General features: G+C 53.0%; 1 protein-coding gene across 2 annotated transcripts in view; it reads left to right on the top strand.

Moving 5' to 3' along the window:
* SLIT3 (slit guidance ligand 3) overlaps nucleotides 1-27270 on the top strand; it is a 718206-nt gene that overhangs the window by 672811 nt on the left and 18125 nt on the right. For both annotated transcript variants that reach the window (XM_027520392.1, XM_027520393.1), the window contains exons 27-32: nucleotides 2283-2380; nucleotides 6222-6361; nucleotides 9084-9177; nucleotides 16209-16346; nucleotides 17843-18083; nucleotides 20065-20195. In XM_027520392.1, the coding sequence (XP_027376193.1) occupies nucleotides 2283-2380; nucleotides 6222-6361; nucleotides 9084-9177; nucleotides 16209-16346; nucleotides 17843-18083; nucleotides 20065-20195 (842 nt within the window). The remainder of the gene's footprint in view (nucleotides 1-2282; nucleotides 2381-6221; nucleotides 6362-9083; nucleotides 9178-16208; nucleotides 16347-17842; nucleotides 18084-20064; nucleotides 20196-27270) is intronic.

The following is a 27270-nucleotide window of genomic DNA, read 5'->3' as shown; positions in this document are numbered from 1 at the left end:
GGGAGCCCCGGGTACTTGCAAGTCCCCAGAGCAAAGACACAGGCAGGGAGCAGGGAGGCCGCACCTTGACCTGCTCAGGGTTCTCGTGTCCTGCACTCCAGGCCCATTTATCCACTGACACACAGACGCAGACACACACACCACACATACCTGGACTATTTCGCTGCTGTTGCTGTTCAGGCGCTAGGTGGTGTCCCACCCTTTGCGACCCCAGGGACTGCAGCCCTCCAGGCTCCTCTGTCCATGGGATTCTCCAGGCAAGAATGCTGGAGTGGGGTGCCATTCCCCTCTCCAGGGGATCTTCCCAGCCCAGGGAGTGAACTCAGGTCTCCTGCATGGCAGGTGGATTCTTTACCATCTGACTCACCAGGGAGACCCAAAAATCTATCTCAGACCCCCATAATCATCATGATCTGTATCTGAATAGCTCTTATTTATGGAGCTACGTTACCTGCCAGGGTCAGGTGCCTTAGATGAGTGTGATTTCTAATCATTTGTTAAATCCATACAATAGGTATTATTACTGCCATTTTACAGATAATGAAAACAAGTCTCAGAGAGAACTGGTAATTTCCTCAATTTAGCAGCAGCAGCCAGACCAGCATGTGCGCTCAGATCTGTGTACCTGCGGAGCCTGTGCTTTGAGAGAGGCAGAGTAAGCGCCCAGCAAGCAGTTCCCAAAATTGGCTTTGGACTGGATGTCTGGGTTCAGTTGTGCTGGTTCCACATACTGCTGTGCGATGGTGGACATATTGCCTCACTTTCCAAGTCCATCTTCCCTCTCAGTAAGAATGAGGGTAATAACAACCACACCCATATGGTAGGGGTGTTATGAACATTATACACCATTGTGAATGTGAAACTCAGCATGAGTCCTGGAACAGAAACCATACTCCGAATATGGGAGTGAGGACGAGCACTGCAGTTTCCATCGACACACGGGCTTGCCAAAAGAGATCTCATGTTGCTCTGGTTTAGGATAAGCTCAGATTGCACCCCAGATCTCCTCCCCTCCGAGAAACCTCTGACGGGCCCTTTAACTGTGCCAGGCTCGAAAAGCAGCGGACAGACGCAGCCCTGCCTTCCGGCTGCTAGAGGCAGGACCTGAGGCTGCAGCGCTGAGGCAGTGGGAGAAGGCAGAGCACAGCAGGGTCCAGCCAGGAAGCCCAGTGCCTCTCGTTGTGGGCGCGGGCAGCAGTGGCAGAGCGGGAAGGAGGGTTTTCTCGGGCAGATGGTGAGCAGGTGGTGTGGCGGTGGGAGGGCGCCCATGATGGCCCCGCGCCCACACTGAGCCCACAGACCAGAAGCAAACACAGCAGACCTCCCCCCCAGGATCACACAGGTCGTCCAGGGAACTGGCTGCAAAAACCTGGGTGCAGTGCTGGTCTGTCAGTGCCACGGGAGAAGCTGGTGGCAGAGGGCCAAGCCGGGGGCGACTCCCTGGGACGGAGGCCTGGCTCTGCGGTGCCTTGCCCTCACTGTCCTCCTCCTTGGCATGCTCCCCCCACCTGCACACAGTGGGCACCTTCTTAGCTCACATCCCCTTCAGGGTGCCTGGTACAGAGGAATCCCACTCTGCCCCAAATTTCTCTCACAGGGGGTCTCGGGGTAGCCTACCATCAGGACCACCCGCAGAACTTAAGAGCAAATAGCAACACCCATGCTCACGTCTGGACCAATCAGAGACAAGCTTGTCACTTTTGGGGGCCAAGGTCTGCACTTCAGCCATAGTCTACCCTCCAAGTTGTAGATTACAGTTATGCCTCAGTGAGGTTAGTGGTAATATCACCTACTGGCATTTATAGAGTGCCTACTATGTGCTAGATGTGTTATGTAATATTTTAAGGACTTCCTTATTGAAAGATCTAGTCAACTCTGGTAACAGCTCTATGAGGTAGGCGTGTAGAAGTTAAAAAGCGAATACAAAGTAAAGGTCAGCCAACTAGGAAGAGGTGAAGCTGGGAGGTGAACCAGCTCTTCCTGGCTCCAGAGCCCCTGCTCTCGGCCTGTGGGTTAGGACAGTGGGGAGGGGCTGAAGTCTGGGCAATAGTGAGGCTGGGGGCCGCGGTCCTGAGCTCCTCCCCGCGCCACGCACCATGGAGCGACCCAAGGCAGGGGCTCCCTTGGGCTTTCCCCAGGGCACACAGCCAGCTCGCTGGTCCCAGAGCCCCAGGCAACCTCCCCCGCCCTCATCCCAGAGGGAGCTGGGAGCCCACAGGGCCTCCTCTTCACGGCAGCCGTGGAGAGCCTCCCTCACCATGTGCTTCTCTCTTTCTCCTCAGGGCAGAGACTGCACCGTGCCCATGAACACCTGCATTCAGAACCCCTGTCTGCACGGAGGCACCTGCCACCTGAGCGAGACCCACAAGGGTGGGTTCAGGTAACAGCTTGCCCTGGGCCTCCCTCCTCAGTCTGCCCCGCGACTCTGCGGCAGGCGGAGGAAACCCGGCTCCACGCCTCCTGCAGCCGCACTCCACCCAGCCCTCGATATGAAGGACTTTAAGGCTTTGCCTTCCCTATAAGGCAGCTACTGCTATCCCTCTTGTACAGATAAGGAAGTTAGGGCATCAAAGGGATAAATTGTTCGTCTGCAGTTACACAGAAAGTGTTCAGACTGGCATCTGAATTCAGGGAGTCTGTCTCCAGAGCCAGGAGGTCTCCAAGGTAAGCTACAGTTGCTGGCTGAAGTCGGAGCAGGATAGGATAATCAATAGCTCAAAAAACCTGCCAGCCTGGAAATTCTACTATTCTTTCCTGTGTTGATTACATGTTCATATGTGCCGGGCACTTAACTCTAAATCTCATTTAAATCCTCCCAAGGACCGTATCCAGTACAGGTAGTTCCTATCCCCGTTTAATAGATGGGGAAACTGAGGCACGGAGATTGATTTGCTCTGAGTCACATATCCTGACACTCATTCCTGAGTCTTCCAACCCTGCCTGTTTCCTCCCTGGCATTAAGAGCTCAGGAAGAAAAAGGTAAAAGCCACTTAGATATTTTTCTCATCCCTGTCTTTGGAGCTGGCCCTCTGGGCCTCTGCCAAACTTCTGGCCCCTTCCTGCTTCCCACCCATCCCTTGCTGCCTGCTGATGCCGTTTCCTGGACCCTACCCTGGCAAGAGCAGATCAGGGGAGCGGGCCCATGGGGCACCCCCAAAGAGCCAGGGGGCCAGGCAGCAAAGGAAGGGGCACTGGGTGCCATGCTGTGTGAGGAGGTCGGAGCACTCAGGGCACAAACAATGAACAACCACAGGCCCCCTGGCTGGGTTACTATGCGGTCTGTGAAAGAAATTCAGCTTCTGGGCTCCAGGTTCTCCCTGGGGAAGACAGCCGCCCACATAGCCATCTGCCAAGTCAGCCCCATCAAACTCAACTCTGGAAAAGTGAAATTCAAGGCAGAGCTCATCTTCCTGCCTGCAGTGGGCCAAACTCTCCCCCACTGAGAGTGGACGTGAGGAGAAGCCACCCAGAGCTCGCGCAGCAGTGGCCACGTGGCCTCAGTCAGGAAGCACTCCTCCAGGCCTGGGGAGCCTGGCCCCATCCCCACCCGCAGCCCCGGGACCCACGTCATCGTCCGCAAGAGGCAGGGGCGCCCCTGCAGGTGTCACTGCCCTCTTTGCAGGGATGCGGAAGGTCTGTCTGCACTCTCCATCACCGAGGAAATCCAAATGAACTGGATTGTTTAGGACTTAATTTTCAAGGAAAACAGCCCAGACCTACAGGATTTGGAAAATGGGATGCAGGGCTCAGGCAATGAGGCCCTCATCCTGGGATGGCATAGCTTGTGTGGGATCCCCCACCTCACCCCACCACCCAGGGCAGCACCTGGTAGGCTGGCACAGGGAGGGCCCCTGTCGGGTGGCTTTGGTCCCGTGTCCCTCTATTCAGTGACCTAGAGTTGCCATAACAGAGGACCACAGGCTCAAGGGCCTGGAACCAAAGCATGGCTTCTCACATGGCTCAGGCAGTAGGGGCACACCCCCCTGAAACCAGGAGGGGGCTCCTCTCTCGCCTTCTAGCTGCTGATGGTTGCTGGCAGTTTCTGGTGTTTCTTGACCTGCAGCTGTGTCACTCTAGTCTCTGCCTTCAGCTGCATACACAGCCTTCTCCCTGGGTCTGTGTCCACATGACCGGCTTCTTATAAGGACACCAGTCATGTGAGATTAGGCGCCCACGCCACTCCAATGTCAATTCATCTTCAGTTAGCTCATGACAGCTGCAATGACTCTGTTTCCCAATGAGGTCACATTCCGAGGCTCGGGGGAGGGGGGTTAAGATGTCAACATATCTTTTTGAGGGGACACAATTCAATCCATGACGCCTCTGACTAGTCAGAATTCTGGAAGCATCACCTACCTCTTAATCCAGATGCTTCTCCAGTCTTGACGCTTTGACTGTCTGCTCACAAAACAGGCAAAGGCTGGCAGGGTTGGCTGGACAGGCGTGACTTGCTGTCTGTCCACACAGCTAACACATTGCTCTTGAGATATCTTTGACATCCCCTCCTCCTTCCTCCCCCCACCTCCCACCAGGTTTCCGGTGAGGACAAAAGACACTTTAACCTCGTTTCCACCCTTGGTCCAGTCCATGAGCAACCTCCGCTCCCTGGACCAGCCCCTTCTTACCCCACTTTCACGCAGTCCTAAGAGTCCTAAGTGCTCTCCGGGGAGAGTCAGAGGAAAATAACTCATATCAGGAAAATAGACAACGCTATGGTTTAAGATCTTTGGAAACCCGCCCCCGTGTGGCTCTGAAGAAATTACCTTCTTCATGAATGCCCGGGGTCCCGAAGAGAAAGAAGAAGAGGAAGAAAAAAGAAAGGAGTTAGAGTCATTTATTTTGCTCCATGAAGAGTTGAAGAGCTCAGACCCAAGAATCCTTCTGCCTGCCTTTTGTAGAAAATGTGACCCACTTTTCAGGTCATAGAAAAAAGGATGTTAATTTGGATTCTAAGGGAATTCCCTGGTGGTCCAGTGACTAAGACTTGGGCTTTCATTGCCATGGACCTGGGTTCGATCCCTGGTCAGGGAACTAAGAGCCCACAAGCCACATGGTGCAGGGAAAAAACAACAACAACAAAAATAAGACCACAAAAATCCACTTTCTATTAGTTTAGTTTCAAATGGAGAGAGGCCTGGGATTCTTGGTCTGAGCTGGAACACAGGACCCTGGTCTCTGATGAGGGGGGTGGCCCACAGGAAGAGTGAGATTCCTGCATCGTTCATTTAATTTCATTTAATCAGACTCTCATCTTCCACCTGCACCCTCTCAACTCCCCTCGCCCCTTGTCATCTGCCCAGCCTTCATCAATACTGACTGATTTTTTTTCTGACTTATTATCGGGCAGTGCAGCCTGACCCTGGGGCTGTGGCCAAGGCCAGGCAGAGGAGAGGGAATGAGGTTTATATCCAAGAGGTTTAACACTGCAGGGACACGTTAAGGAATTGTGTCATGCTGGTCTATGGTGTTTTTAACCAGAAAGCGTTGGCAGGAAAGGTGTCCTCCCACCCGACTCCCTCATCTTCCAGAAGCAGGAGGGGGCTCAGAAGTAGCAGGGATGTATGAGAAGGAGCAGTGTCCCTGAGGGAAGGTTAAGGAGGTGTGTGGTTTTGTCTAGAACAAAATCTAGCTGACATGCTTTCTGTGTTGTGTACCCCTCTATGTGTTTCCTTGTATAATCTCATTTAATGCCTACAACCACCCTGGAGGTAGGTAGTACCACCAGTCAACAGATGATGAAACAGATACGAAATTTAACCCAGGAAACCTGGTTGCAAAGCCTGATCTTGGCCACTAAGTCCTGCTCCTGCTCCGGATTAAAAAGCTGCCCTTGAGTCACAAAAAAAAGTACAGAGTTTGTTACGCTGTTTCTCTCTCTGTCTACAAAAGAGACTAGGCATAGATCATAGCTGAAGGGTCGCTTAGAAGACAAGAGTTAAAGCTCTACCACTGCCAGCTGGGGGGGCCCTGAAGGAGGCATTGCCGTAGGATTGCCCCCAGCAAGGCAGCCACCCAGGGCCAGGAGAGACTGGAGGCAGGAGGCTATCAGAAATGCCCCTAAGGCTCCTAAAGGTCTTCCTGCTCAGAACTCCAGGCCTTGTGTGCCCCAAGAACGGCCTCGGACTCCCAGCCAGAGGAGAAACCTGACTGACTGTATTTCCCACCCCCGCCTTCCCCTCTGCCGCTCCCTGACCCTTGACCCCACCCACGCATCCCCAAAGCTGCTCCTGCCCTCTGGGCTTCGAGGGGCAGCGGTGTGAGATCAACCCAGACGACTGCGAGGACAACGACTGCGAGAACAACGCCACCTGCGTGGACGGGGTCAACAACTACGTGTGTGTGTGCCCGCCAAACTACACGGGTGAGCCCCCGACGCCCGGGTGCCCCCGACGCCCAGGGGCGGGCTGCCGTGCGGGCCTGCGTGGGCGTGGCGTGAGTCCCCGACGCCCAGGGGCGGGCTGCGTGCGGGGCCCTGGGTGCCCCTGACGCCCAGGGGTGGGCTGCCGTGCGGGGCCTGGGTGGGCTTGGCGTGAGTCCCCGACGCCCAGGGGCGGGCTGCCGTGCGGGCCTGCGTGGGCTTGGCGGGAGTCCCCGACGCCCAGGGGCGGGCTGCCGTGCGGGGCCTGGGTGGACTTGGCGTGAGTCCCCGACGCCCGGGGTGGGCTGCGTGCGGGGCCCTGGGTGCCCCCGACGCCCAGGGGCGGGCTGCCGTGCGGGGCCTGGGTGCCCCTGACGCCCAGGGGTGGGCTGCCGTGCGGGGCCTGGGTGGGCTTGGCGTGAGTCCCCGACGCCCAGGGGCGGGCTGCCGTGCGGGCCTGCGTGGGCTTGGCGGGAGTCCCCGACGCCCAGGGGCGGGCTGCCGTGCGGGGCCTGGGTGGACTTGGCGTGAGTCCCCGACGCCCGGGGTGGGCTGCGTGCGGGGCCCTGGGTGCCCCCGACGCCCAGGGGCGGGCTACCGTGCGGGGCCCTGGGTGCCCCCGACGCCCAGGGGTGGGCTGCCGTGGGGGCCCTGGATGCCCCCGATGCCCAGGGGCAGGCTGCCGTGCGGGGCCTGGGTGTCCCCGACGCTCGGTGGCAGGCTGCTGTGCGGGCCTGGGTGGGCTTGGCGTGCATTAGAGGAGACCACTGTGTGGTCGGCCAAGTCTGACTCTGCAGACCCCACAGACTGTAGCTTGCCAGCTTCTGTCCGTGGGACTCTCCAGGCAAGAATACTGGAGTGGGTGGCCATTTCCTCCTCCAGGGATCTGCCCCACCCAGGGATCAAACCGGCGTCTCTTGCGTCTCCCGCGTTGGCCAGCAGGTTCTTTACCACTGCACCCCCTGGGAAGCCCACCACTTTCTAGGCTTCTTCCAAAAACTCCATCTTCTTTCCCGCTCTGGACAAAGACTTGAATCCAAAAAAAAAAAAAAAAACAACCCATAATATGCCCTGAGGGGCTTCCCAAAGACCCTCTCCCTTAGTTTGTCTACCCCTCCCCCACCCACCCCCACAAATCACTCACTCCTCCCCACTTTGATCAGGTCCCCGGCTTTCAGCTCTCTGTTCATTTAGTTCATGTTCATCCCCTCCTTCGGGAGCCCTGGGCTCCCCAGTGGTGTCTGAGGCCAACTGAGAGGTACTTGCCTTGCACTCATGCTTCATTCAGGTCTGAACTGATGGTGGGAGAATGGACAGGGGGTCGGGGAGGTTGCCGAGCAAACACTTATGAAGGCAGTTTCCTACCTGCTCTTCCATTGACCAGGATGCAGTTCTGACTCTTTGTACTTTGTTCCTGAGAATGGGACATCGAGGTTTTGTCTGTGCCAGAAAATGTCGGAAGTGTCCCACAGAGAATACACTTCTCTCAGTGTCACAGATGGAGAAGAAGCAGAAGAGGCTGAGAAGGCACACAGGCACCCTCTGTGGTCTCGAGAGGCTGGGGACACGGTGAAGGCAGGGTGGGGTCCGCTTGCCCCCACCACAGCAGAGAGCCAACTCTGGGGCTGTGTCTGCCACGCTTTTCCACCTAGCCACCCTTGGACCCTCCTTCACCCTGCCCCACGCCTCTCTGGCTGCAAGCTTGTTTCTCTCCATCACTCTCCACGTGGCCTGACTGGGTGGAATGCAAGGAAGTTATCCGTGGTGTGTCTTCCAGGAACCTGACCCCTGCAGGCCTGTCTGACCTCCCACATTCTGCTTTCTGGTGGTGTGAGTTTTCCAGGGCTTATCGGCAGGCCTTATATCTTTGGGTATTTATGACCTGTTTGGCATTTTTCTGGCCCTGTGAATTTCAAAGGGGATGTAGCCAGAGACCAGAACTTCAAATTCTTTCCATATTTTCTTCTCTGAGAAAACCCACGGGGCTTACTTATCTGTAACAGGTGGACTGCACTGCTAAGCCCTGGCTGCCCCTCCAGGAAACCCCTGAGTTTCCACCAGGTTTTCCCATCATCTCGCTGACAGCTGTGTGTTATAATTGCCTGGTTATTTGTAGATCCGCTCCCCCAACCCAACACACACACACCACGGGGGAGGTTGGGACTGGATCACTGCGGTGTCCCTGGCCCCTGGCAGAGTGCTACCACACAGGAGGGGCTCCATAAATGAGTGTAGAATGAAAGACAGATAAGCACAGCCCACAGTCAGGGGTGGGCTTCCCGGTGGCTCAGGCAGCAAAGAATCCGCCCGCAGTGCGGGAGACCTGGATTCAGCCCCCCAGTTGGGAAGATCCCCTGGAGAAGGAAACAGCTACCCACTCCAGTATTCTGGCCTGGAGAATTCCATGGGCTGAATAGTCCATGGGGTTGCAAAGAGTCAGACACAACTGAGCGACTTTCACCAAGTCAGGGGTGATTTCGGCTACTGCAGCCCCTGGATAATCAAGTGAAACAGCCAAATGGCAAAGCTCTAACAGTGCCCAAGAGAGGTCCTGGGGTCTTCTTGTGGTCACTGCCAGGGAAATTGAGACAGAGGTGCAGAAGAAAGGAGATGCCTAGAGAATAAATGGCAGGCTCCTGACCAGGGACTGGATGAACCTGACCTTCTAGCCGGGGCATCCCCCTGTCTCCTCCCTGACGCCTGGGCTCTCTACCCGCCCCACCAGGTGAGCTGTGCGACGAGGTCATTGACCACTGTGTGCCGGGGATGAACCTCTGTCAGCATGAGGCCAAGTGCATCTCCCTGGACAGAGGATTCAGGTGAGGCTCATTCATGACTGGCACCAGGTCCCGAGGATTTGGCTCCAATAACCTGGGTTTGCGGCAGAAGCTCTGGGGTTCTTTCCATATTTTTTTTTCACTCTCTCTTTTTCTGTTAGTTTGCTAGCATGTGCTTTTCTGTACCTCTGACTAGTCACGGTCTAATTCTCTCTTTGTCCGTGTCTTTCTTTATGAGTCTCTGTGTCTGCCCTCCCTGTTCTCTCCTCTCTTGAGAGAGCGAGCAAGCCCCTTTCTCTGACCCCTCCCTAGTCTTCCTTCTCTTTCCTCCCTCCCTCCCTCTCAGCACATGTTTTCTTTTTCTTTTTCCTGTTAGAACACTTGAGTTTTATGCATTTCTTTATTTTAACGCCAAAAGCGGCTAATTAACAATGTTGTGATAGTCTCAGGTGAACAGTGAGGGGCTCAGTCATACATGCACGTGTATCCATTCTCCCAGATTCCCCTCCCGTCCAGGCTGACGCTAACAGTGAGCAGAGCGCCATGTGGTCTGCAGCAGTCCTTGTTGGTTATCCTTTATAAATATAGCCTGTGTATTCCCAAAGTCCTGTCCCTTCCCCGTGACAACCACAAGCTCGTTTTCTAAGTCTGAGAGTCTCTGTTTTATAAGTTCATTTGTATCATTTCTTTTTAGATTCCACATATGACAGATGACACATGATATTTATCCTTCTCTGTCTGACTCACTTCACTCAGTATGGCATTCTCTAGGTCTGTCCATGTTGCTGCAAATAGCCTTATGTCCTTCTTTTTAACAGCTGAATAATACCCCATGGTATATGTAACACGTCTTCTTTATCCATTCCTCTGCCGGTGGACTTTTAGCTTGTTTCCATGTCTTGGCTGTTGTAAACAGTGCTTCAGTCAGCATTGGGCTTCATGTATCTTTTAGGGCCAGTTCTCTGGATATATGCCCAGGAGTGGGATTTCAAGTTCATATGGTAGCTCTATTTTTAATTTTTTACAGAACCTTCATACTGTTCTCTACAGTGGCTGTACCAGTCTACATTCCGGCTAACATTGCAAGAGGGTTCCCTTCTCTCCACATCACCTTCAGCAGTTATTGTTTGTGGATTTTTTCATGCTAGCCATTCTGACTGGTGTGAGGTGGTATCTCATTATGGTTTTGATTTGTGTTCCTCTAATAACTAGTGTTGTTGAACATCTTTTCATGTGCCTATGGACACATGTGTCCTCTTTAGAGAAATGTCTGTTCAGGTCTTCTGCCCGTTTTTTGAGTGGATTGTTTTGTTTTGATGCTATTGAGTATCATAAGCTGTTTGTAAATTTTAGAGACCAGTCCCTTATCAGTCACATCATTTGCAAGTATTTTCTCCCAATCTGTGCGTTGTCTTTTTGTTTTGTTTATTGTTTCCTTTTCTGTACAAAAGCTTTTGAGGTTAAGTAGGTCCCATTTATTATTTTTGCTTTTATTTCCATTATTCTGGGAAATGAATTGAAAACGACGTTGCTGTCACCACATCTTTTCTTTCCAGAGCTAGTGCGGTGGAGCCACCCCACAGAGGAAGCAGAGGCCAAAGGGCATCTGGTGCCACTCCCCAGATGCAGCCCGCCCTGCCCCCTGGCTCCAGCAAGTCCGCCAGCTTGTGTGCCTGCGCGTGGTGGGGGTGGGCAGGGAGGAGGCAGGCTGTGGGCTCTGACGGGCCCGGCAACGTGGCCGCTGGGGCGGCGTCTCCGGGGGAGCAGGGGCACGCTCGGGCTGTTCTAAGGGAACACAGAGGCTGCCTCAGGAGGAGACAGCAGCTCTAGAGCCTGCAGACCGAAGGGCGCCCCTGGGAACTCCTGGGCACTGTCCCCACCTCCTCCCTCCACACTCCTTTGTGAAAGTGTGCCGTTGCCTCTTCTGGAGAAGATCCCGAGGCCTTCAGGTCTTGGGATTTTCTGATATTGGGAGGGACACCTCAGAACCCTTTGGTCAAGAGCACTGTCCTATCCCTGACCACGCACCTGCCTCCCCTCCTTCTGGTAGGCTCTGTCTGCACTGAGTGGGGAAAGTGGGGTCCTCTGACACCAAGGAATCAGGGTTGGGGGATCTGACAGAGACCAGAGCAGCTGTGGGGGAACCCCAGACAAGCCCTCAGCAAAGACAACCAATGTGACCCTCACAGCCACCTGCAGAGATAAGGGATATGGGTCTAGAGCTCGGTGCCTGTGCTCACGAGCCTTGAAAGAGAATTCTGCCCAGCCTGTCCCCAGTGGCATCCCCAGCCGCTTCACAACACAAGCTCAGACTGTGGTCTAGATGTCCCCAGGAGCTGTCACCACTCAGAGTCTGTTCAGCTCTCAGTCACGTGGCAGAGAGTTCTCAGACCTGGGGGTGTTGAGACTCTGATTCTGTACTACAAGCTCAGGACTTCATGCAAACCCATGATCTTAGAAAGCCCCCGACATCATGAGATCACAGGGTCTTAGAACTGTGGACTCTTAGATTCATGGATTCTCCAAAACTTGAACTTGTAAACTCTTGGAATCCTAGAATGTAATAACGATGGGTTCCAGTTGCTGTCCTCCCGCCAATGCACCACAGTCCCCAAATCCTCATTGCAGTGAGGGTGGTGGATAGTGTAGGAGGTTTGTTATTTCCTCCATCTGAGGCTCTTGCCATGGACCTGGGGGAGGGAAATTTGATACCACACAGAGGTTTAGAAAAGAAGGAATTCCTGGGGCCCTAGTTTCGGGCCCTGGGTGCTGCTGGCATTCTGAGGAGGGGGAAGAACCTCCTGGAGTAGAGAGGGAAGCCCTCTACTCTAGGAGGTGAGACTGGAGGTGACCACCAAAGGATGGGTGGCATTGGGATGGGCTGAGAGAAGCAGGGCCCTGCAGGCGGGGCAGAGTCTATGTACGTAAGGGTGACTGAGGGCCATGAGCAGGCCTGCTTGAGTTTTCCTTTTCTATCTGGACATATGAAGCCTAGAGCCCGTGACCAGGAAAATGTTAAGAGGAGTGCAGGGCTCTGGCCTCAGAGGGAGCAGAGGAAGCTGAGGCCCTTCAGGTTTGCCTTGCCGGCTGTGTCCCCTCGAGATGTGCCAATACGTTCTGGGGTAACCAGTTACCTAAGCGTGAGGAAGAGCGAGCGATGCCTCTGCCGCCTGGCCCTGCTTCTCCCACTCCAGGATCGGACCTCAGACCAGGGCTGCTCTTTAACTGAGGGGCGAGCAAAGGGCTGGGAGGAGAGGCTTAAAGCACAGACTTGAACCCAAAGCTGCGGCGGCTGGACTGACAGGCAGAGTGCTTTGCGTATGCCTAGGAAGGGGTAGTGGTGGTCGCTGAGCTAGGAAGACTGGGTAGAATATCCATGGACGGAAGGACATCAGTGGTGTTCCCAGCCAAGTGGACAACAGGCTCAGAGGAGGCCTGCTTGGATGAGCACAGCGAGCATGGAGGCTGGTCAGAAGTGGTCCAGGGTGCTGGACTGGGGCTGGGGTGCTAGGGAGTTAGGACCACAGATCTTGATTCTCTGCTCCCTGTCCCTGGAAACTCTGTCTACTGTAACCAAGACCTCCTTGAGTTCAAGGACAAAATAGAATAGAAAGAAACCAGTCTAGCTTTCAAAATCTTGAGATAATATATTTATGCACAGTGTCTCTTAGAATCTTGATGAAGTCTACAGGCCAACTCAATAATGTTGATTTTTTTTTAATTAAGATGCATTTAAATCAAAAGCCCCTTCTCCCAGTGCAACATTTTTCACTTTATCCCACAATCCCCCCCCCACCCCCCACCATCACCGTAATGACTCACATCCCCAGGTAGGCCACAGGGACACTAACAAAAGAGATGCGCAGTCCCTGCAGCCTTTGCCCAAGTTTGAAGGTGTTTATCCTTGGGGATTTCCTTGTATGCTGTTCTAATGAGGCCTCAACTCAACAAAGCAGATAGGACTATCAGTATCTGTGACGTGAACGCTGAAATAATATACTGAAGGCCTGAAAGTAACTGCCACTACACCCTGAAAGCGACAGAACCAGAAACAGAGATGGCGGTGGCCAGCACTCCCTCTGTGTCAGGCACTGGGTATGACCACGTTTGACACTCAGCACCCTTAGGATGTAGAAACTGTTACCACTTTCTGTGTGGGCTGAAGCACAGCGAGGTGGAGCAAGCGGCCGACACGTGTGCGTGGAAGGGGATGAGAGCTGACCCAGGTCTGACTGATTCCTCAGCTCAGTCTGGAGACTTCTGATGTCCTGAAACCAAGGATGTCACTTGGTTACTCCTCTATGTCCAGAATCAGTAGGTTAAATGCGTATCAAAATGGCATAAACCTTATGCTTTAGGAAAAAAAGGCAAGACATTTGAAAACACGGAATGTGGGGTATACCACCAGTTGCTTGTCTTTAGCCGATAAAGAAATGTTGTAGGGATCCTTGCCATTAGAGATGAGGTCCATGAACCAGCAGCGTCAGCATCCCATGGGAGCTTATTGGGAATGCTCATTCCCAGGCCCCACCCAGACTCCCTGAATCAGAAGCTCTACTTTTACAAGACTCTGGGGGTTTTGTTTAGGAAGCACATGTGTAGAGAGGGCTGTAGCATTGGAAAGAAAAGAAGGCCATAAACACATCTGCCTCCAGACCTCTACTGCTTCATCTGCAAGGGAGCATGGCTTCCCTCATTCCTCCTAAAGACTTCAGCAGCCCTGAACTCCGTGCTTACCAGGCTGGGTTTGCCCCTGTAAGTAGTGAGTAGCTAGTGTTGCCTCGGAGAAGCTCATACAGCTTGAGTTGCTCTGCAGGTACTTAGAATTCAGGAGACACAGGCACATATACCTACCGGGGCCAGGTTTAACCCTCGCAGAGGCCTGGCCTGCAGTATATGCAGCATGCACTCCCACAAAGTCATCCGCAGGATGACGCTTTCAAAGACTAGGATGAGGTGGGGGCAAAGGTGTGAAAGTTTGCACTTGCTGGTGCAGCAGTAGGTCACGTGTTTCAAATGTATCCATCATATAAGTAAAGGTGAACAGGTCAGATCTTAGAGATGTCACAGCTTTTGGGCGCAGGCCCAGTAAATCCTCAAATTCTAGAACTTGCCGGCCTCCAGGGACACCCAGGCCCCCTGAGTATCGTACCTTACCACGAATCCATAGCACGCAGCAACCCCAGCAGCATCAGAATCTACTTGCGATTCCAGCCCACTTCTCTCCATCCTAGAGCGGGTGGAGCAAGGAGAGTGGGGAGGGAGGACCACCCCTTTGTCCTGATGCTTCCCCCGTCGGGCTCCTTCATCATGTAAGTGTTCCAAGGTCTCACTTCCTACCTCACCACCTATTGCACACCTTCCTCTGTACCAGCTTCCTCCTCTGACTTGCACAGGCTGTGTTTATTTTTCATAGTCTGCCCAGTAAAATTCAGCCAGGGACCCCAGAGAGGTGTGCAGGCTGAAGGCCCTGCAGGAGGGAGAGGAGCTAGGAAGGCTCTGTGTTCATAAGTGCCTGTGTGTGTTCTTGAGCCCCTGTGAGTAAGGTGGTACCTGTGGTCTGTTTCTTGCTGGGACTTTGACACATTGTCACCTCAGACAGAGGAGCCCAGAGATGCATGTTTCTGGCCCATGTTCAGGGAGGCTGGCCATAGCAGCTGCCTCTGGCCAGGTTGAAGCCTGGGCCTGCAGGGACACCATGGAGCTGCCGACACCGTGCTCCTCTGGGAGAGGCGGGGCAGGCCCGCAAGGCCTGGGTTGAACCACAGCTCCATACTCTCCCCTGGAGACCAGAGGCATCTATCGAAAGCAAAGGGATTCACCCTTCTCTCTGTTTGTTTTTTCCAGCTTAGTGTTGTTTTTTCTTTCCTTTCTTTCTTTCTTTTTTTTTTTTTTTGAGTATAATTGCTTTACAATGTGTTAGTTTCTGCTTTCACTTTCCTCCCTCCCACCCCACCCAGTCCCACCCACCTGAGCCATCACAGAGTACCAGGCTGAGCTCCCTGTGCTGCACCCCAGCTCCCCGATAGCATCTGTCTCACACACGGAGGTGCATATATGTCAGTGCTTCTTTCCCCCACTGTGTCCACACGTCTGTTCTCACGTCTGCGCCTTTATTCTGGCCCTTTTCTAGATTCAAATAAGTTCATCTTCACCCCTTTTCTAGATTCCACATGTACACATTAATACATAATATTTGGTTTTCTCCTTCTACTTCACTCTTTATGACAGACTCTAGGTCCATTCACATCTCTCCAAATGACCCAATTTCGTTCCTTTTCATGGCTGAGTAACGTTTCATTGCATATCTGTACCACATCTTCTTTATCTATCCCAGTTCTTATATCAGCCTGAATCTCTGGGGGAGAAAATGAATAAACAATAGAGAAGAATCAAAGGCAGTGCCGAGAGCATCATTTCTTCACCATCCTTATCAGCTCCTTCTGCATATCACGCTGTTTATTCAGTGTGGATCTAGTGCCCCGCACAGAGTGGATCACTTAGTTTCTTAAGCCGCTGTAAGAGGTGAAGGTACTGATCGTCAGCCACATTTATGGGTGGAGACACTGAAACAGGCACCGAGTAGCAGACACATGGAGAAGAGCATCTGACACACGTACGCGTAGATGAAACATCGTTATGCTGGGGGGCCTCGGGGAAGTCCAGTCCGCTCTCCCAGAGCCCAGGTCTCCTCCTGATCCTGGAGGGGACAGACCCTCCCTCACCGGGTGCTGAGAGACCTCAGCAAGGTGCTCTGTGAGAGGTGCGCGAAGGAGGGCTAGGCTGAATACCAGTTCTACATAGACAGTGGCAGATCCGAGCCAAAACCTGTCTGACCACAACGTGAGCCCCCCAGCCAGCTGCTGACAAGGTTTTGACTGGGATCTACCACTGTCTTCATGGAACTAGTTTCTAAGGTGCCCGTGTAAACCAGGCGGACACCGACTCGCAGGCTGTGGCCGGGCTTTGGGGAGCTCGCGGGGGCTGAGGGGCCTTGAGGACACAGGGAGATACAGGAGAGGCTGCCTGGAAGCTGGCCGGGCCTGGAGCAGCCTCGCTCTGACGTGTTGCAGGTGCGAATGCCCCCCTGGCTACAGCGGGAAGCTCTGCGAGGTGGACGATGATGACTGCGCCGCCCACCGGTGCCGCCATGGGGCCCAGTGTGTGGACGCGGTCAATGGCTACACGTGCATCTGCCCCCAGGGCTTCAGGTAGGGCTGAGGGGCTGCCGGGCAGGCGGCAGAGGGTGGGGGTTGGGGGGCCCAGGCGACCCTAGCCCTTCATCTCCATGGTGTCTTTATTTCCCAAACCTTCCTCACACCCCCAAGTCCCAGAGCAGACATTGTTAACCCCATGTTGTAGATGGAAAAAGGAGGTACCCAGGGCAACCCTGTGGCAGCTGGACTTAGAGTCAAACTTGGGCACGATGCCATGTAACGAAAGATGATACCATTTTGGAGCCCAGCTTGCACGGTGGAGGTAGCCATATGGCCACACTGGCAGGATCTTCTCTCTAAGCTGGAGAATAAACCATTATGGATTCCCTAGTGGCAGGAAAATGGAGGTGGATGGGAGGATTTTGGGGAGTCCCTGAAGCCGGGTGAGAAAAGGGAGACAGGAGGCGCTGGCCAGGTGGTCAGATGTCTGTGGGGTGTATGGACGCAGTGTATGGGTGGCAGCTCCAGCTCTGACCAGAAGGGAAGGGCACAGGGGGTCCCGGAGGGGAGGCCGGGGACTGCAGTCAAGGGGATCAGCCTGGGGGATGTGTTCTGTATACATGTCAGGTCTCATGGAAGCATAGAGCCAACTGTGCAGATGAGCCCTGGTCATGGACTGAGAACATGAGCCTGGAGGGAACCATGAGTTCTCAAGGCAGTTGGTTCCAAAGGCTGACTGAGGCCCTTTGCAAGCGAGGCTTATGAAAATATAAATTTCAGGGCCCCACCTCAGGGCTATGAAATGAGAATCAGGGGTGGGGAGAAGGAGCTGGAAACCCACACTTTAAAAAAAAAATGTTTTTAATTGTGGCAAAATGCACATAACACAAAATGTACCATCTTGAGCGTTTTTAAATGTACAGTGAGTACATTGATTGCTGTGCGGCTATCACCACCGTCCGTCTCCAGAAATCTTTTTATTTCACCAACTGAAACTGTACCTCCCAATTCCTCCTTCTCTAGCCCCAGCAGTCACCACTCTACTTTCTGTTTCCATGAGTTTGACCCCTCTGAGTACCTCATTCATATGGAATCAGTACCTCCATTCATATGGAATCAGACAGCGTTTGTCTCCTTGTAACTGCTGCTTTGGCTCAATGTCATCTCAAGGTCCATCCGTATTGTCACATACTTCAGAATGCCCTTCCTTTTCAAGGCTGAATAGTGTTGCATAGTGTGCACATGCCATGCTGCTTATCCGCTCATTCATGGCTCGAAGAGAGTCTGCACCGTTAGCAAATGTATCGCAGGTGATTCTGATGACACAGAAACTGAGGACCTGCACTCTAGTCCAACCGCATTATTTTAAAAGTGGGAAATCTGTGGCTTAGAGAAGGCACCGGCCTCCCCCCATCTCTGGCAGGGCTGGAACCAGTCCCCATTCCCTTTCATGCCACCCTCTCCCCAGGCAGCTCTTTGGCCTCAATGACCTGGCGTCTCCTCTCACCTTCCCCTGTCCTCTCTCCCCACCGTCCTCTCTGCCCTCCCAGTGGGCTCCACTGTGAGCACCCCCCACCCATGGTCCTGCTGCAGACCAGCCCCTGTGACCAGTACGAGTGCCAGAATGGGGCCCAGTGCATTGTGGTGCAGCAGGAGCCCACCTGCCGCTGCCCCCCCGGCTTCGCCGGCCCGAGGTGCGAGAAGCTCATCACCGTCAACTTCGTGGGCAAGGACTCCTACGTGGAGCTGGCCTCAGCCAAGGTCCGGCCCCAGGCCAACATCTCTCTGCAGGTGCGCCCCGCCCGACTCAGCCTGGAAGGACCCTGACCTGCCGCTAAGCTCTGACTGTTCTGGAAACAGCTGGGGTGGGGGGTACTGGCCAACTCCATGGCTTCTACAGACAGCTCCTGACTCCTCTAGGGAACAGTCATTCAACTACTATGTGCCAAGCAGGCAGTGGGGATTCAGTGGGGGATAAGACAGCCAAGCCCCTTGCCCAGGGCAGGAGAACAAGAAAATTGTCAATGATAACCCTTGGTGATGTGGGAGCACGCAGGTGGGGCTGTGATCCCAGCCTGCCTGGAAGAATCAGGGAAGGCTTCCCAGAGGCAGTGATAACTAAGCTGAGGTCTGAAGGATGAGTAGGAGTTGGCATGGAGAAGGGTGGAAGGGCTGATGGTGCAGGGTGAAGAGGGGTGCATTCGAGCCTGGGAGATCAGCATGTGCAAAGGCCCAGAGGCAGGAGTGAGCAGGGCATCTTTCAGGGAGCAGGAAACTGTTCAGTGTGAACCAGGTTCTTTTCCAACTAACTTCTGTCAGGCTCCTTAACCTGTGGATCTGAGTAGTTCTTCCAAACCACATTTCCAGATGCTGTCAGTGCTGTTGGGGGCGGAGGGGGAGGCAAGGGATATGGTATAGAGAGACCCAGATGGCACTCGTGGTAAAGAACTCACCTGCCAACGCAGGAAATGTAAGAGATGTGGGTTTGATCCCTCAGTTGGGAAGATCCCCTGGAGAAGAGGGGGCATGATAACCCACTCCAGTATTCTTGCCTGGAGAATCCAATGGACAGAGGAGCCTGGCGGGCTACCGTCCACGGGATCACAAAGAGTCAGACGCAGCTGACTGAGCATGCACGCACGTGACATAGAGCAGGACCCTGCCTATAGAGCAGGCTTGGTGAGCAGTGGGAACCCAGAGGCACAGCTAGAGGGTGCAGGCCAGTTAGCAGCCCTGCCATGTGGCATCCACCGAGGCCCCTTCTTCCTTCGGGCTATGGTTACACTAGCCTGGGTTTAAGCTTATGGAGAAAAATATTCATTCAACAAAGATCCACTGGCCATCTATACCTGCCAGGTACCATTCTAGAGACTGGGGCTGCAGAGATGCACAAATGTTCCCATGGCCTCACCTCGCGGAGCCTCCAGTCCATAAGCAGGCCTCTGAGATGGGGGTGGACCACTGGCACGTACAGGACAGAAGCTCTGGGTGCCATCATCCCTTGTCCCGGTCACTTCATTGCCCTCCTGCCTTCCTCCCTTAGTCCTACTCACCCAGAGACCCAAGCATTACATCCCAACTAAAGGGGCCCCGGGCCCCAAACACCCCAGTGTTCTATCCAACCAGCTGCCCCACACCCCCTCTCTCCACTGCCCCTGTGCCCGGCAGTGGGCACTGACTGGCTGTCCGAGAGCCCAGCCCTGAGCCCAGTGCCTGGTGAACATGCCCTCTGAGCAGCGGCTTCTGAAACCAGGGCTTCTCAGCCTTGGCAACACATTAGAATCTCCCGGGGCACCTTATCTTTGCCTGGGTCTCACCTCTAGAGATTTGCATGTAATCGGTTTGGGGTGAAGCCCAGACACTGGTGTTTTAAAAAATTCCCGAGTTCATAGTCAACACTGAATTAAATAGTAGTGGTTAGTCTTTTGTTTATAATTATTACTATATACAAAGAGATGAAGGCCCCGAGAGGCTAGATCAGAGCTCATGGTTCCTGGCATTTTTATATATGTGTTCACTTACACACACACACACACAACATAAAAACAATAGCCACGCATATTGAGTACCCCATAAGTATTTGGAATTGATCAATCAGCATTTGCTTGAGTATTAGGCACAGGCCTTCCTTATGGAAATACACAGACTAGACAGAAGAGGAAACAAGGACATGATTTCAGACCCAGGGTTCGTTCAGGATATGCCACCTGAAAGAGGGCTCTGGGGGTGGGGGGTGCCTCGGGGCGGCCCTGACTCTCGTGCCTCCCTCCAGGTGGCCACGGACAAGGACAACGGCATCCTCCTCTACAAGGGGGACAACGACCCCCTGGCACTGGAGCTGTACCAGGGCCACGTGAGGCTCGTCTACGACAGCCTGAGCTCGCCGCCGACCACAGTGTACAGGTGAGGACCGCGGCCCCGCCCCCGCTGCACGAGCGCCCCCCACCCCAGCACCTTCCGGCCTGCATCCAGCACTGTGAGAAGCTGCCAGAGGCTCTGGTTCTGCTTCTCCCCACTCCCCACCTCCAACACACACACACACACACACACACACACACACACACAGTCACACAGTCATACACACACACACACAGTCACAGAGTGGCGGGTGGGAGCCAGAGAGGCGGTCTTGGAGGAAGGGAGGAAGGCAGACCCACGGGGAGATGACACCTCATTACCATAAGATAAATGGCCAGCTGGCTCCTGGGCAGGAGCCTCTGCTCCAATGGAGACGAGGCTGCTTAATGAGATGCCCTTTTAAAAATGTCATCCCAATCTTTGATTAGTTTAAGAAAGAAAACAGGGCAAGATGAGCTTGGAACTCAAGGGGAAGAAATTCCAGAGCATGGAGAGAGCAGGACTTCTCCTTAAGTGACTTTCAAACTGTTCTAAAGGACAGTATTTCCTAAACTTCAGTCTTTCCAACCATCACCCTGATTTTTACATTATCTGTATGTTAGCTGGGCTATTACTTAATGCCCTCCCTTACATCAGCTTTAAATCTGCTCACTTTTTAAACTTAGCTTCCTCCTGAGTGATAGCATCTGTGACATTACAGCTCTGCTAGTTCGCCATGCTATATTTTTTTCCTCAGTCAAATGAATTCTCAACTAGGAACATTTAAAAACTATTTTAGTTACAAATATTTTTATAATAGGTATAAAAGGAACTACTCAAATGAGACATGTTTGTCTGTGTTATACTTAAAATCACATAAAACCTCCCCATGGAAGGAGAGCCGTTCCTTGGAGAAAGCACAGAATGTAAGAGCAAATCCCATCCAGAGGCCGGCCCTTCCCCTCTGGAAGCAAGAGCACGTCTGGTCGCGATGAGTGAAGGGCAACGTTTTTCCCAGTAACTAAATCCTTTCTTCAATCAAAACTTCATGTGGAATTCAATCATGCTAAACACACAGGAGCACAGCCACCCTGCAGAGCTGGAGGGAGCAGTCTCCTCCTTCACACACACCCTCACGGAGGCCCCAGCCCACCTCCCACGAATCCCAGCTGAAAACCATCGGCACAAACCAGTGGTTCTTTTTTAAAAACTTATGTATTTGTTCGGAGAAGGCAATGGCACCCCACTCCAGTACTCTTGCCTGGAAAATCCCATGGATGGAGGAGCCTGGTGGGCTGCAGTCCATGGGGTCTCTAGGAGTCGGACACGACTGAGCGACTTCACTTTCACTTTTCACTTTCCTGCATTGGAGAAGGAAATGGCAACCTACTCCAGTGTTCTTGCCTGGAGGATCCCAGGGCCAGGGGAGCCTGGTGGGCTGCCGTCTCTGGGGTCGCACAGAGTCGGACACGACTGAAGCGACTTAGCAGCATGTATTGTTTGGCTGTGTAGGTCTCGGTTGTGGCGTGTGGGATCTTCGCTGTGTCAGGTGGGATATTTCGTTCCGGCGCCTGTGCTCAGCAGTTGCAGAGCTGGGGCTTCGTTGCCCCATGACATGTGGGATCACAGCCCCCCAACCAGGGATCGAACCTGTGTCCCTCGCATTGCAAGGCGGATTTTTCCTTTTAAGATTTATTTATTTGCTTTTATTTTTGGTTGTGCCCCATCTTTGTTGCTACGCACAGGCTTTCCCTGTGGTGGAGAGCAGGGACTTCTCTTGTGGCGCACAGCCTCTAGGCCTGTGGGCTTCAGTAATCAGGGCCTGTGGGCTCTACGGTGCGGGCTCAGTGGTTGCGGTGCACTGGAGTAGTTGTTCTGCAGCTTGTGGGATCTTCCTGGACCCAGGATTGAACCTGTGTCCCTGCACTGGTAAGGCAGATTCTTAACCACTGGATCACCACCAGGGAAGTCCCAAAGCAGTCGTTCTTGAGGTAAAGTCCCAGAGCAGCTGCAGAGCTGGAAGCTTGTCAGAAATGCACATTTTCAGACCCCAGCCTGGACCTGCCAACCCAAGCCTGAAGCTCTCTGGGGTCCGACCCAGCCACCAGTTTTAAGGAACCTGTAGGAGATTCTGAGAAGTGCTTGCTTACCCATGAAGGCTTCCTGGAGGGGGAGCCATTTGCAGTGGGTCCTGAAGAAGGTGTGTGAGCAGGGAAAGCAGTGGGCCAGCAGGCTGGGAGAACAGCAACCACCAGCCTGAGGGACCATGAAAAGGCAGTGGCCATGAAGAGTCACAGCAGAGCGGGTGGCTGGAGAGGAGACCAGGCAGGTTTGGCCAGCAGGTTCAGTGAACGTCCCAGTGGCCTCAGAGTTCCCTGGAGCCAGGGGCTGCCACCGTCTGTGTTCCTGGGGCCGCTGGCCATGGGTGAAGTCCAAGGGACAGAGACCAGGTCCAGGGCTGCCTGACCAGAGCCTGAAGTGTCTGACGCATCTAGGTGCGGCTGAGTTCTCCCATGTCTCCGCGACATTCACCCGTGTACTGCGGATGACAGCCCTGCGTCCCCCCTTCCTGGGGGCCTGTACACGGACGGGGCAGGACAGAAGGTGACAGCCAGACTGCGGAGTGGCTGGGCTGGTCTAAAGCGTAGGGACTCCCCTGCCCTTCCCACACTGAGGTCAGCTGCTGGTTTGGTCAAGTGGTGTGCTGTTGATACAAATTTGGAATACTCTGCTGGTGTCTTAGGGCAGGAATGAATCAGGCATGAATCAGGAACCCATAGAATGGCTACTCGCTTGTCAGGGAGTCAGGCGAGAGTTAGCACGTGGCCCTTGGGAGACCCCAGGGCCCTTTTCTTACCTCTAGGAGGAACCAAGTAAAGAATGTCCCTGCCAGGATCCTCATGCCAAGTCTGGTGACATATTTTGTGCCCTTCAACCCCCAATCCTAAAGGCCCAAGGCTCTAAGAATCGCGTATTAAAAAATGGTTTTGCTGGAACTTCCCCAGCCGTCCAGTGGTTAAGACTCCATGCTTCCTGTGCAAGGGACATAGGTTTGATCCCTGGTCGGGGATCTAAGATCCCATATGCCATGAGGTGTGGCCAAAACATAAGTGGCTTTACTTCCAAATACTTTTCTCTAGGTAGCCCTGGTTTTTCCCCAGTAGTGCACTCACTCAGGGACATCTCTCAGGCACTGTTACTGAATCAGGTCTGACTGATTCAACTCAAGAGAAAGGCAAATGTTGATAGAAAGGGAAGTTGCTTTTAATCAGAATGCTGGCAATCTGGGGAGATGGTGGACTCAGTGTCCCCCAGAAACCACCTCCGAAGATTCTGTACTGCCATGAAAGCTTTTAAAGAGGAAAGAGAAGTCTGAGTTAATCACTGAGGCGGGGACTCAGAGTCGTCACCTCTCCCACTCTGCAGACCTGTCAACTTCTTGTGACTCTTCTTTAGACGCTGTCTTGCTCACAGAGTTTGTCTGTGAGATGACTGAAGGGGAAGCTGGGGAAGAGATCTGGTCATCTGTTAATTACTTACTCATTTGTTCTACTTTGATCTATAGAAAGAACAGATCAGGCAAAGTATTGTGCAATCCAAAGATCTGAGTAGAGATGAGTAGAGCATGGGGGTGCCTGATGTAAGGTTAGTGAAAAGACACAAGAGCCTCCTGCAGGGAGCTCTTTCCTGCCAAAAGCTGCTTACAGTACCTCGCCTTGGACCTGTTGTAGGGGTTGGAGCCACAGTGTTCAGAAGAACACAGTCCAGGGAGGAAAGCAGATGTGTAAATAAGCAAGTGTTGTAGGAGCAGGATAAAAAAGGTCTCACAGGAGACGCCAGTGCCTGCTGTAGGGACAATGAAGAAGGAACAGACAGTTGATTCTGCTTAGAGAACTAGGGAAGGCTCCCTGGAGGAGAAGGTGATGTCTGAGCTGAGACATGAGCTATGGCTGATGAGTGTTTCCACAGGCTGAGAAACAAGGAGACTCTGGGGAAGGGGAGACCCCATCTGTATGCATGCAAGCCAGGCTGGGAGGAGCTGAACAGCAGCTGATGGAACCGGGAAGCCATACCAGCCTCAGAAAGATCTCCTCCCCCGAGTCACAGCAGTAAACTCTGACCTGCTCAGCCTCAGAGCCAGGGCCCACTAAGTTGCTTCAATCGTGTCCCGACTCTTTGCAACCCCATGGGCTGCAGCCTACCAGGCTTCTCTGTTCATGGGGATTCTCCAGGCAAGAATGCAGGAGTGGGTTGCCGTGGCTCCTCCAGCCTCCTCACAGGAAGGCAAACCACAGCTGATCTGATCCGGGAGGGGGCAGCTGCAGACCGTATTAGGGAAGTACAGGCCCAGAGCAGCTGGGTTCCGTGCAGGTTCCCAGCTGAAGTTGCAAGTAGAGAGATTCTGTTCCAGGCCCAGATACATAATACCCAAGCTACAAAAACCCACCCAAGTCCCCCCTGCCCCAGAATGGAGGCGGACTGCACTATTCCTCTGTTCTAAGACTTGTCTGAGGAGCAGACTCACCTGCATGCAAGGTCCAAGGGACCTGTAAGGCGACAGACTTGGGGGAAGCGGGTCCCAGCAGGCAGTGTTGGAGACCGTGGTAGCCCGGAGGGCACAGTGCCAACAGATGCAGCTGTGTGGGGAGGCAGAGGCTCAGAGTTACTTAGTGAAGTCGCTCAGTCCTATCTTTGCGACCCCGTGGACTATAGCCCACCAGGCTCCTCCATCCAAGGGATTCTCCAGGCAAGAATACTGGAGTGGGTTGCCATTTCCTTCTCCAGGGGATCTTCCTGACCCAGGGATCGAACCCAGGTCTCCCACATTGCAGGCAGACGCTTTCACCTCTGAGCCACCAGGGAAGCCCCAGAGTCTCAAAAGAAGCTAGCAATTCAGGGTTTCCATGGGAATTCCAAGTTTAGAACAGCCCCTGAGATCCCTCTTTGGTGACCAGTGCGTGCTCCCTCCAGTCTTAATTACCACAGACCCATCCACTGCCAAGTCTTTATCTCATCCAGTCCTCACTGCAGGCCCCAGGCGAGCGTCATCACCCCAGTTTTAGAGGTGAGAACTTTGATGCTCAGATGAAGCCTTGGCCCAGAGGCCAGTAAGTGGCAGAGCTGGGACTCGAAGCCAGACCAGCCTATCAGAACCCCCTCTCCAACATGCTAGGGAGAAAGGTGGGCCAAGAGACAGCATGTGGTCCCGCTCTGATGGTCTGGGAGCCCAGGGTTGCTATAGTGCAGGCTGAGGTCTCAGGCTGCTGCCTAGCTGGAGCACCAGGAACTCTTTGTGAGGCTCTGTCACCACCTAGTGGCCATGCCTGGGCATCCAGGTGCATGCTTCCAGCACAGAAGAGGGATGACCATTCACCCACTGTGGTGTACGGTCCTGTGCCTTGGGAACTTGGATTTGAGTCCTGCTTCCACCACCCACACTTTAAGATTTCAATCTGGACACCTTCGATCTCTGAGCCTTAGGTCTCACTTCTAAAATGGAGAAAAATTGTACATCCCATGTACAAGTGTTAGGGTTAAATGAGACAATGCGAGTGCTTTAGCATAGTTAACCACTCAACACAAGCTTTCTCCTCTTCCACCCCTCTCCCCCGCCACAACTTTTACTAAAAGGAGAGAGCGCTACGGGCCCCTCTTTGCCGACACAAGTTCTCATGCCAGTCCCGACAGGAACCTCCCAGCCTGGCTCTGATGCGGCCAGGGCTTCCCACCTCCTACTCCGTGCCGTTTCAGTGGGCTTGGAGGATAATGAGGAAGAATGTCAGAGCCCCTTTCTCCTCTGAAATTCCTAAATAGATGACCAGGAAACTACTCACTGGGCCTCGGACCCATAGTAGGATTTTCTCTTTTAGAGTTCACAGCAAGTTGTTTGGGGTTTGGCTTTGTTTTTTTCCAATTTTTTTCTCATCTTTTGTAGCAGCAGAGCCATTTTTCCCATCTGTGTTTTACTTCAAAGTCCACGATTTAAAAAAAAGAAGTAGAAATGGAACCATTGTGATTCACAAGGTGGTGCCAAAAAATCAGAACCTGCGGCACTGCCAATCCCAAACCTTCAGGGACCCACTGTTTGAAAACCACCAGCTTCAGGCATTATTTCCAGGAGACCGTGGTTAGGATGGGCAGGAGGAAGGCTGCGTATTAACCGATGAGTACCTACTGGCACAGGCAAGGTTAGGGGAGGTTTGGTTTGGAGTGAATCCTTACTTTTTTTTTTAATTGAGATATTAACATCACATATATGTTATATATAACATATAGCATTATATTGTTTTAGGTATACAACATAATGATTTGATATTTGTATATATTGTAAAATGATCACCACGATATGTCTAGTTAAGATTCATCACCACACCTAGTTATAATTCTTTTAACTTTATGATGAGAAATTTTAAGGCTTACTCTTTTAGCAACTTCCAAAAATAGAATATTATTAACCATAGTCACCATGCTGTACGTAGCACCCCCAGGACTTAGCTTGTAACTGGAAGTTTGTACCTCCTGACCCACTTCCATGGTCACCCACCCATCCCCCAGCCCTGGTAACAACCAGACTTCTCTCTGGATCTGCAAGCTCAGGTTTTTTTCACTTTGCTTTGTTTTAGATTCCACATATAAGTTAGGTCGTATTGTATGATCTTCTTTTTTTTAACTTTTTATTTTGTATTGGGAAGTGAAAGTGAAAGTCGCTCAGTTGTGTCCTACTCTTTGCGACCCCATAGACTATACAGTCCATGGAATTCTCCAACCCGGAATACTGGAGTGGGTAGCCTTTCCCTTCTGCAGGGGATCTTCCCAACCCAGGGATCTAACCCAGGTCTCCCGCATTGTAGGCAGATTCTTTACCAGCTGAGCCACAAGGGAAGCCCTTTGTATTGGGGATATAGACAATTAACAATGTTGTGATAATTTCAGGTGAATAACGAAGGAGCTCAGCCATACATATACATGTAGCCACTGTCCCCCAAACTCCCCTCCCATCCAGGCTGCCACATAACCCTGGGCAGAGTTCCGTGTGCTGTACAGTAAGTGTGTGACCTTCTGTCTCATGGCTGAATAATATTACACTGTTCATACATACACCACATTTATCCATTCATCCATCGATAGACATTTAGGTTGC

The sequence above is a fragment of the Bos indicus x Bos taurus genome, chromosome 20, assembly GCF_003369695.1.
Source record: "Bos indicus x Bos taurus breed Angus x Brahman F1 hybrid chromosome 20, Bos_hybrid_MaternalHap_v2.0, whole genome shotgun sequence".
NCBI lineage: Eukaryota > Metazoa > Chordata > Mammalia > Artiodactyla > Bovidae > Bos > Bos indicus x Bos taurus.
This window is presented reverse-complemented; position numbering and strand designations above follow the sequence as displayed.